The sequence below is a fragment of the Natator depressus genome, chromosome 11 (assembly GCF_965152275.1).
Source record: "Natator depressus isolate rNatDep1 chromosome 11, rNatDep2.hap1, whole genome shotgun sequence".
Taxonomy (NCBI): Eukaryota; Metazoa; Chordata; order Testudines; family Cheloniidae; genus Natator; species Natator depressus.
In genome coordinates this window covers 33105619-33117105 of record NC_134244.1, presented here as the reverse complement: position 1 = coordinate 33117105, position 11487 = coordinate 33105619, and the positions used below count along the sequence as shown (strand labels likewise).

General features: G+C 40.8%; 1 protein-coding gene across 3 annotated transcripts in view; it reads left to right on the top strand.

The window, feature by feature from the left end:
- Positions 1-360: 360 nt before the first annotated feature.
- Positions 361-11487, top strand: part of RBMS1 (RNA binding motif single stranded interacting protein 1) — a 200795-nt gene continuing 189668 nt past the window's right edge. For all 3 annotated transcript variants that reach the window (XM_074967426.1, XM_074967424.1, XM_074967425.1), the window contains exon 1: positions 361-510. In XM_074967426.1, coding sequence (XP_074823527.1) covers positions 436-510 — 75 coding nt within the window. In that variant the 5' untranslated portion in view covers positions 361-435. The remainder of the gene's footprint in view (positions 511-11487) is intronic.

The window sequence follows — 11487 nt, the reverse complement described above, 5'->3', positions numbered from 1 at the left end:
TGCGGCTCCCGACTGCCAGTGAGTCCTGAGTGGTTCAACTCCAGCCCACACCTCGAGCCCAGCTGGGCCTAAGCACCGCCCCTTGCCCCCCTCCCCCAGCTGCCTGGCACCGAGCGCTGCCGCGGCTGCAGTTCACACTCGCATTGATCGCTTCCCAGCGCGCGGGGCCGTCGGAACCGGGCTGGCGCTGCTGCCGGGCTGTGGCTGGGCAGGGACTTGGGGAAACTTGTGGGGGGAGGAGAGCGCGAGCCGGAGGGGGGGGGGGGGGCGCGCTGCGGTCTCTCCCTGCTGCTGCTGGGAGGAGGAAGGTTTGGGCTCCGCTGAGGAGGAGGAGAAGCAGCCGCCGCCGCCAGAAAGGAAGAGGCAGGAGAGAGGCATTTGGAGCCCCCTAAAGTGCCCCCCCGCCCCTGCACGGCAGGCGACATTTCCAGCTTCATGGGCAAAGTGTGGAAACAGCAGATGTACCCCCAGTACACCACCTACTACTACCCCCAGTATCTGCAGGCTAAGGTACGGTACCGCCGGCCGGGCGCGGGGCGGCCGAGCCGGGCTGGGCTGGGCTGCAGCGGTACTTGCTGAACGTCGCTCACTATCGCCCGAGGCCAGGAGGGGGCTGCGGCGGGGGAGGGGATCGGGTTACACACGCAGACTCAGACAGGAAAGAGCCGGCAGCCCCTTCCTGCCTCTGCCGCCGCTGCTCCTGTCCCTCCAGCCCGGGTGAGGGGGAGCGGGGGCTGGGCTCGCTGCAGGCGGCACAGCTGCCTTCTCCTCCTCTGCCCACCCACCTCGTGCTGTGCCTCCTCGCCCTGCTCCGTCCAGCTCTGCCTTGCCCTCCGCTGCTCCCCCACCCGCTTGCCTTCCCTGCTCGGCCATCCCTCCCCTCGGTGTTCCCCCCGCCCCATCCTCCCCCTCCCAGGGATCCGTGGCGCGTCTCCTCCTTCTGAGCTGTGTCCTCGATAACCCCCCCCCCCCCCGTTAAACAGAGATCAGGGCTGCGAAGGGCATTTCTGTGCCCCCGTGGGGCTTTATTGGGCATCTCCTAGGATTTGGTGTCGCCTCCGTCCGCTGTTACACGTTCATTTTAAGCAAAAAAACCGAGCCGAAGTTTAACGCCAAGCGCCCAGGCTGCTGCTGCTGCTCTCTATTGTAGCTGCTTTGTAACTTTCAACTGGGAGGGAGGGTGTTTTCAGCTCAGCTGCTGGATCTCAGCTGGAGATGTTTATTTCGGTTTTGTTTTTAAATCGTGTGTTTAAATGTAAAATAACCGCTAGGCTGGTTTCACCCACATATTGGTTCTCGTTGTCTGTTGGTTACACCTTCAAAAATCATTTTTCACAATTGCTGAACTGAATTTAAAGAAAGTGTCAAAATCAAACTTCTGCCGTTAATGTTGTGCCCAGTTACCTGCTGATTGCAGATAAACGGTTGTTTAGTTGTTTTTTGTTAATTGGGTGGATTTGAAGTCTCTCTCCGCCCTTTTTTGGAGTCTGTAAGGGCCGACAGTCCCACTGCTCTAGAAGCATTATGCTGCAAATTGGCAAATGCAGAGGTGGTTGCATCAGCTGTCTGGGACATTTAGCATAAGCCTCTTCAACCACCAATGTCACTCCGCACAGATCACAACAGGTCATGTCTGGATACAGTGTGTGAACTTTCTTGTGCAGGTTATAATCAGGCTTTTCTTGCTAATGAAAATATATCTGGATTTGTGGCACTTGCAGAACAATAATCTCTTAAATTGTGAACTTGATAAAATGTCTTGTTTGTTATACCCCCTGTTTTAAAGTAAAACATGAATTTATAGTATTTGGCTGAAAAATAAAGTTTGACAATCATGAGAGAATTTAAAAGTCAACAATGATAAGGCATTGAAATGCATTTCATTGTAGACCAAAACTGATAGGAATATTATGGTGAAAGCCCTTTAAATGATATTGAATTACTAATTTTCTCTTAAATGTGTAATCCACATTTTCAAAGATATTGAAGTGAAGACTACTTTGTGTAAATAGTATTGTAGTTTAAAGAAATACTGTGGAATAATCAATGAACTACTTTTTAGATGCCATGTATGTTTAATGTATCTTTTAAAAATAACGTAGCATAGAGTGTCTAAAGGGAAGCCTGCTGTATCATTCAACACTGAGCTGGATGAATAATAAATAAATACTCTCAGGTGAAAAAAACACTTTTATACTGGAACACATTCACCTTCGTGATTTGTATGTGCCATTAGTAAGTTCGAAACAAAGTACATAACATTTAATATAGATAATGCAATGCCACTTCAATTATTTACAGGCCAAAAACAAAAAACAAACGAAGAGGGAAACTGAAGAAAGATACCCTAATTGCTAGTGCAAGCTATTGTCGTTTATGATTCTAGAAATCCATGATCCTATGAAATAGTTTTAAGGCCCATCTTCTAAAAGTATGCTTCCTGTATAAAGTTTTTAATATTGATTTGTGTTGCCATCAATGACATCTTCAAAACATATCTTGCAGTCTTTGCTATAAAATTACTCAGACTGAAATCACATTACTCCTCATGTCTTTTTTTCAGCTGAGTAGAACCCACATCCATTTGACCCACATACATGAAATCACAGATTTGGTGATTAAATCCAAATTTCCTGTACTCGAGATGTCCTGAGTTAAAAAAAGAAAATTGTGGTTCCTTACAACAAATAAAAAGGCAGATAACTGTATGCCTCAGTATTAAAGTATGCATAATTCAGCTGATGTAAGCCAGTTTCTCTTCATAAATCTTGTCTGAAAGTGTAGAAAAATTACTTTTAATTCATAAAATTCAGTTGCACTATTGTTTAGATCAGAAACAGACGATGTCACCTAGTATGTTTACATTGTCTAGTAATTGAAGTAAAATGTCTGTGGTCTTCATTTAACAACAGTTGCAACTGTGCTGAACAGCGTTTGCTAAAGATGTAGCATGAGGGTGAGATATTACTCTGGTTATAGGAATATACTCTCCTAAACCAGAGCTTTTTTGCTTCACCTTTTGTCTTGATCTGAATAATAATGCAATAGACACTGATTAACAGATGAGCTGCAAATGTATAGTAGGAGATGGCTGGGACTGTTTTGAAGACTAATCTTTCCACAGAAAAGGTCAAAAAGTATTAATTAAAAATTGCAAAAAAAATTTAGTGGACCCATAAGATCAAATTTTCATATTGTAAAGGACTTTGCCTCAAAAATACATTATGCAATTAAAATGATCCAGTGTATATTTTTACTAACATCTTCATGGCCCTATTAATGAAATATTCAAATTATTTCAGCAGTATACTCTGCTGAAATAGGGAGAAGGGAAATAGTTTGCTGTGATTCAATGACCCCTCCAGATCCAGATGCTGAACACAGTAAAATAGATTATTGAGGCCACGGACTCCAAAAAATGTGTAGAATAAACAATGAAAGAGAGTGTCCTGGCTTTAGCATGTAAAATAAATATTTATGGCTATTTTAAAAAAGTTTGAAATTGTTCAAAATAGAAATTGAACAACACTCGGCGTCCTCTTAGGAGCAGCAGTATACATACAAGCCAATGAGTTATATGATTTGACATGTCTACTTAGTCTTTTGTATGTGTAATAAATGTGTATTTATTTTGACAATTCTTGTATCACATTATGTGTGGTACCTCAGAGATGCAATTTTTGAAGCATCATTGTAGAGAGCATCAACTCTTTGAAGTTTGAGGTGTCTATATATCCCTGTGTGTGTTGCAATAAATGAGACTATTTGTTTTTCACATTTCAATTCATTTTTATAATAAACTTTATTATGTAACTCTTAGGTTTCTAAGAAAGAGATTCTCAGCTTTCAAATAAAAAAAAAAATCAGTGAGTGTCTGTATTGTGGTAGTGCCCAGAGGCTTCAGTCAGAATCAAAGCCCTATTGTGATAGGTGCTATACAGAGACCATCCATAATGTTTTCTTATGTCAGTACATATCACAGCAATGGGACAAATCCTGCTTACCTTACTCAAGTGAGAATTTTCATGGATACTGGTTTTACAATAAATATATATATAGTACATAGTTTTTAAAAATACATTCATGCTTTGTTTTCCCTTTGTTGAATATGAAGTGGGATTCAGGAAAATCGCAAAGGATGGTCTACCAACTGAATATCATAAGCAGATAGACAGCTTTCCTTACATTCTAATTCTATTGAGTGGTTTCCGTTTTATAGTGGTGATTTGTTTATATAAAATATATTGTCTGTGCATGATGATGATAATTTCTTTGTGCTGTTTGACAATCTTTCATTAAAGATTTTATTAATCTTTATTTTTAATTTAGACAATAATTTTGTGGTGGTCTGTTTAGTTGCCAAACACTTTACAGTAATTAATGAACACTATTTATATTATTATAGAATCATATTTCCTAAACGGTACAGTACTAAGATACAAGCTTTCATTTCTGAAAGGTTGTATCTCCGAATGAAGATTTGTTGTAATATTTTGTAGCATGCTTCAACTGTGTAATTTGATATCAGCAAAATTTAATGTAGCAACTATGAAAGGAACTAATATTTATAAAACTTGATGGTGCAGGTTTTATACCTATGAAGTATTACTCTAACTTTAGAGGTAGTAGCAAAGACTGTAAATTGATGCAGAAAGCAGATACATTTCAGTAGGTAAAATAATTTTTTTTTACAGGCAGATAGCCAAACTTAAAAGGGGAAATTGAAATTTTACACAAGCCTACAATGGTGATGAAAGAGCGAATAGAGAATTTATTGAAATGAATGTTCACATTGCTGTTAAAGCAGATATGAAATTGTCTTATGAAGTGACAAAGGACAGTCCTCACTATAGCATTTTATGTGTCAAACTAAGCAACACACTGCTGTAGAAGTGTCTAATGCAGCGTGGTATCTTGCTAGTACAAACATCTTCGCTACTTTATTCAGAGAGCTCTATATGCCACATAAGTCTGTCATCCTTTTAAATGCACCATAAGACAGGGGTGAAAGTAAGATAAGACTTACCGGTACAGGGGCCTGGTGGGGTTGGGGGTCAACTTCCCCCAGCCAGCCCTTCCACGCTGCCGCCTTTAAATTGCCAGGCTCCTGGGCAGCTGCCCCTTTGTCCTCCCCCTTTCCCCCTTCTTCCCTTCATTGACCCTGGAGAGGGGGGCAAAAGGGGCAGCGATGTTAAAGTGCTGCAGGGGCAGCGCTTTAACGTCAGCTGTGTACGAGCCGGTACTGGCGACCACTTCTTACCGGTACACCGTACCGGCCCACTTTCACCTCTGCCATAAGAACTGCTAAAAAGTTTGTAATGGCTTGTGATCTTATTCCTTAACTATGCAATGGAGACACTTAAAGATAAATGAAGAGGTTTTTCAAAATTGTGGTGATATGTGACCACAGTCAGGATTTTAATCAAAACTGAATCCTATTATTCTCTAAAAAGTTTAAGTTCAGATAACTTTAACTTTTTGTTTTGTGCCCATTAATGTATTCACCACATTTCACTACAATGAATTATTCCTAATTCTAGTTAATTAGTCAGGCTTATTCTACATGTATTATGATTATGTGTAATATCTCTACATACTAAATTTGTTCTGGCAAGTTAAATATTACAAGAATCTAAAGAATTAGCTGTCTGTAGCCAGAGTAGTTTGTAAGATTTGATAGTCCTCTGTCACACTGTGTGTATCAGCATTTTAAAACTTATTTTCATTTTTAATACTCTACACAGGAATAATCAACACAGAGGAGTAGAAATACCATGAGTTTTAACTTGTGAAATTTTCATGCCGTTCTTCCACAGAAGATAAAACTTCCCCCCACTGTTTCTCATGGGAGAAGCTTGTACATTCCTTTCTTTAACGTCTGGATTTCTCTTGAACGAAGAATCCACTGGAAGCCAGGGGCATCTCAGGCAGGCACATTACTTCTGCACTCTTCCTGGTCCTGTTGGCTGCATTGGCTTTTGGACAGCATGCTCTGGCAAGGGCTGTGCTTTTTTCAACTCCCACAAATATAGCTGCCCAAAGAATCCCTTCAAGGAGGTTCCAAATTATGGAAGAGGAAGAAGTCTAAGTTACTACAGACTCCATCTGTGTTTGGAGGGGGAAGAATCCAGCAGAGCCATGACAGCTAACCTACCTCCTCCAAATCTGGAGTCCTCCCAGAGACTTATGCAGGGGGCAAAAGAAACATTCTGTAGAGGTGGCACTCTCTTTTTCCCAGCTTCCCAGGCCTATGTCTGCAGGTTCAGGCTTCCCTCCACATGAAAAATGACCATGTTATTGAACTGCTCCCCCCTCATATATCAGTTTGTTAAAGAAAGTATAAGGATAGATTTGTATTTGGTTTTTCAAACCAAAACATTTAGAGAAGGCAACCTCTACTCTTGTCCCAGTTAAATCTCCTTTTAGCTTTATGGCTTGTTTTGGTAGCTGACTATTAACAAGGAGTTGGAATAAAGCTGTGAGGCTAGTGCAGAAGTGTAATGATAAATTGAGCGACTTCTTTCCAGTATGTATGAAAATGAAGGTCTGAGTCACCCCAGGCATAAGCTAGATTTGACGCTGTTTATAGGACTAATTTAACAACTACAAACCAAATCCTGGTCCCTCTATGTGAATCAGCTTTGCAACAGACTTAAATGGGACCACGATTTGGTGCTACCAGTCTTATGGGAAGGATGCGCCATTAAGCAGCAATGAGAAGCAGATATACCCTTTTGCAAAGCTTTGAAAAATTTACCTAATGCTTGCTCACCAAGGCTCAGCCTATTCACCACGCTCAAAGACACTTGTGCCCCTAGCCTTAACCCCTCCGGGGCCAGGCTTCTGGCTCCAGTCATGCCCGTTCTGCCCCATCTCACAGTTGTGTGGTCTCTGCTGGTTGGTTCCAAAGACCTTAATCTCCTGCTGGCTGAATTCTGTGCCACTAATTAATGCCAGCCCCACCACATCTACATCAAGTAAATCAATTAAGGCTGCCCCTCCACTAAATCATTTAATCCTTGGCTGATCTCTACCATCAAACCTCCACAAAATAAATAAATTCTTAGCAGCCCCTTTTACATAATAAATCATTTTGTGTCCTCTCCCTCCACACAAGTCTGCAGATTCCTTTGCTGAGGTTGTAGGAGCCCCACATATATAGAGGCTGCTGGTAGGGTGAATGGGACTCAACACACATAGAATCATAGAAATGTAGGATTGGAATAGACTGCAGTAGGTCATCTAGTCCAGTCCTCTGCATTGGGGAAGGACTAAGTATTATCTAGACCAGTGGTGGGCAATCTGCGGCCCATGGGCCACATGCGGCCCATCAGGGTAATCCTCTGGCGGGCCCTGAGACAGTTTGTTTACACTGACTGTCCACAGGCACGACCGCCCGCAGCTCCCAGCAGCCATGGTTTGCCGTTCTCAGCCCATGGGAGCTATGGGAAGCGGGTTGCCCACCACTGATATAGCCCATCCCTGATAGGTGTTTGTGTAACCTATGCTTAAAAACCTCCAGTAATGGAGATTCTACAACCTCCCTAGGTAATTTGTTCCACTGCTTAACTACTCTGACAGTTAGGAAGTTTTTCCTAATGTCCAACCTGAATCTCCCTTGCTGCACAATACTTGCATAGTGGTTGGGCCCCTGCTGATTCTCCTGCTTCAGAGGTGGCACTGTCTGAGTATGGGTGTGGCAGCATCCTACTCCTAATGACAATGGTGGGTAACCCTGTCAGTCACCCTAACTGCAGCAGCAGGAGCTGAGACATCCTAACTTCTCTAGCAGTGATGGCAGCCAGACTTGTCTCTGCAGATTCAGGAAGACAGCACTGCATTGGTTATCATAACACCCACAAGGCCTAGAAACTCTTTTATTTATGTATTTATTTATTTATTTTAAGGAAAGCTTAAATTCAGCGGAAGTTGATGGCTATCACTCGGGAAAGATCCCTACTTACCCAAAGTGGAATTTCATGCCCTGCTCTTTGCCTTCTACAATAGGAAAGGTCAATAACAATTTTTCAAATGTAATTTATATTTATATTTTTGGTGCTGGTCCAGCAAGTGGTTAGCACATCTCAGGATCAGGCCCTTAAATTGTGTCTCAAAACTACTGGGAACTTAAGCATACTTAAAAAAGAGAGAAAAGGAAATACAATTTTTTCAAAGGGTTTACATAATAAACAGGGTTTTCATAGTTTTCAAGCTTGCCATGGCACAGAGCATAAGAATTACTACAATATTGACTTGACTTTATAATAGTATTATGTTAAATCATATTTCCATAAGAACTGTAAAAAATGGATTAGTGGCAGTCTTAGACTCCATATCTAACTAATCAAATAGTGTCAAATCCATATCTGCTCCTCTCTCTTCTGATTTTTAGCGGAAACAACATTCTTTGCTGCTTTCACAGTCACGAAGATGTAAGACTCTCTACCTCCACAAATGTGGATGGGATAGAAAACTATGATTTGATGCACATTTTCCCAAATACCCTCTTAGCAGAAACAAAGTGTGTCTTTCCTTTTAATAACCAGGGTGTAGATGTATGGTAGAATTTTGGAATAATGTACTAATTGTTGTAGCAGGTTTGTAAATCATATTACAGAATAATATATGATCAACAGGAATCATCATTATATCAGCACAACATATGGTATAGTTATAATTTAGGGCTCTGTCTGTCTCCACCTACCTTTGAGAGTCTCCTGGATGAAATCAGTGGAGCAGTTGTAACAACAGAATTAACCATTTCCCCCCCCAAAATAGGAAGATTGGAGAATAAATTCCCCTTGGAAAACTGGTAATTTTTCAAAACCTAATCTAGAATTTCTGTTTCATTTCACCAGTGTATAGGAAACAATCTCTTATTAGACCAATAATGTGTGGAGTGAAACTATACATTTTAGAATGTTAGTTCTCTGCTCCACTCCAGCAAAATGTTCAGAAAATCCCTCAGCTGTAATCTTGACAACTTCCATTGATTCTTTTAAATTACCCAGTCATTTGTGAATAGTGTCTGGGCTTTTAGATATCCACAAATCCAGATTCTGTGGTGAAGCCACTGACTCTGCTTATGATAGGAGACCACCATCTTTGCTGCCCGTCTTCTGCAATTAAAAACTCCTTTTCCTGGGCCAGTGGGTTTTTATTTTTTCATAAGTCTGACATGATAGCAACTACATGTCACTAAGCTCAGTAAGAGGAACTATACCCCGTCTGATAAAATTGCTTTGAAAATGTTTTAAAGCACAAGAATTGAATATTTTTTTAATTTTTATTTTTGTAACAATATTTAAATACTGAGCCTGACTGTAGAATCCTTATGCACACTGGTGGGCACTTACCTTTGACTTCAGTGTGACTGTGTGTGTGAGCAGAGAATGCACAATTTGGCCCTGTGTGTTGCATGCTATCATGTATTATTTTAGCCAGGTAAGTACTGTGGAATTATATAGAATCATGTTATACAATCCATGGTTACACAATCTAATTTTACAAGATTAGGGTACATTCTACCTGGAGTTGGAGTAGAAGGGATTATTCTCTGAAAGTCATTGGGGGATAAAGGATTTTATACCTGGTAAGGCACTGTCAGTGTAAGACACAGGGTATTCTTATCTGTTCAGTCATGGGAACATGAGAAAATTAGCTCCATGGTTCAGAGTTTAAGATTGATGTCTGTACAGTACCATTTTCTACTGAAAGATATGTGTCCCCAATTCAGTGTTTTTGGAATAATCTCACAAACATCTTTTGATGATGAATTTGAGTGTAAATAAAGTGCCCTGCATGTGGTAAAAAATGAAAGAACAAACAGACTAACATGACTCTTTGTTTAAGGGGTTGGCCTCTATTTCCCTTGTTATTGAGGAGTTGGAGCCAGCCTCTTTCTCCCCATCTAGTGAAGGATGCTTCCATATGAGAAATATATGAAATGGATGTGCCAGTCTAGTTAGGTTTCATGGTACCCTTTTCTCTACGGGAGGTTTGAAATGTGAATAGAGAAAATAGACAGTATGGAAGCATGGTTCCTGAACTTGGAGAACAGATACAACCATGAAGTAAGATGGCTTTCTTAATCCTGAAGACTAAAATCATAATAAACAACTGTTAGAGGCCTAGGAAACCTGGTGAGCAGCACAGGAATGGGCTGAGGTAATATGGGTCCCCTTGAGAGCATCAGTATAGAGGCCTTTGTACTTTTTGCAAGATTGTGAAAATGACACCAACTTTAAGTCCTGTTTTCTCTGATGGGGAAGTGGGGTTAGGGTTGCTTTTGGAAGTGGGGTTCGGGGCTGGTGTCTAGGGCCAGGACAGGAATAGTCATCAGTTGGAGGTGCCCCCTGATCTGAGAAGCTTCGTGGTAGACAATCCCAGCTCAATTAAATTTGGATACAACAGGAATCTGCCTGACTGAGATGCAGTGACAGAGGCCTGCGTTCAGAAGAGTTTGAAATCAATATGGTATCAAGAACACTGTGGCTTCTGTTTTAATAGAGGCTAAACAAATTCATGAGCAGGTAACAGACAGAAATATAATTTTAGGTTAATTGGATATAAACTGGTGAAATACTCTTTTCTATATTTCTTCTTATGGACTTGTCTGGCCATTATACCTGTATTAATGGTGACATGATTAGTTACCAAAGGTTACTGTTTAGTTTTAACATGGCCCTTTAATCTATTTTTAGTGAAATTATTATGCTATATTGCATGCAAAGTAGTCTTTTGAAAATAATTTTTGGCCAGGCGTGAGCATATGACAAAAATAAAAATCTATTCAAATTCATCCACCACCCTACATTCTGCTACAGCATAGTCTATCTATCTGTAAGACTACATGCAAAAGGCTACATTTGTCTACATGCAAAGTTGCAGCAGTTTAACTAAAAGTGTGATTTATAATGGAGTTAATTAAACTGGTGCAACAAGCTGTGTGGACACTCTTAAATGGATATAAACTTGGCTAATATCACATTATCTTATGCTGATTAGGAACAGGGTTAAGCTAAATTGAAATAAGCCACTCTTAAAGTGAAATAAGTGTCCATACAGGGTTTTGCATTGGTATAACGAAATTTGGCTTATAAACTGGTTTAAGTGAAATCAGTGCAACTTCAAGGCCTACTTCAGAAAGAAAGGGAGAAATACAGAATCAGTTACAAACATATCAAAAGCATTATACCTAGGGTAGGAACATACAGCCATATTTTGCACTCTTTCCTCATACACAAATCCTATTGATGTCAATGAGACTTGAGTGAACTGAATGCAAAAACCTGGTCCTCTGAAAAAGATTTGGAGGTTGTAGTGGATAATCTACTGAACATGAGTTCCCAGTGGGACACTGTGGCTAAAAGGGCTAATGTGAATCTTGGATGCCTAAACAGGGAAATCTTGAGTAGGAGTAGAGTGGTTATTTTACTTCTGTATTTGGCTCTGGTGTGACCGCTGCTAGAATATTGTGTGTAGTTC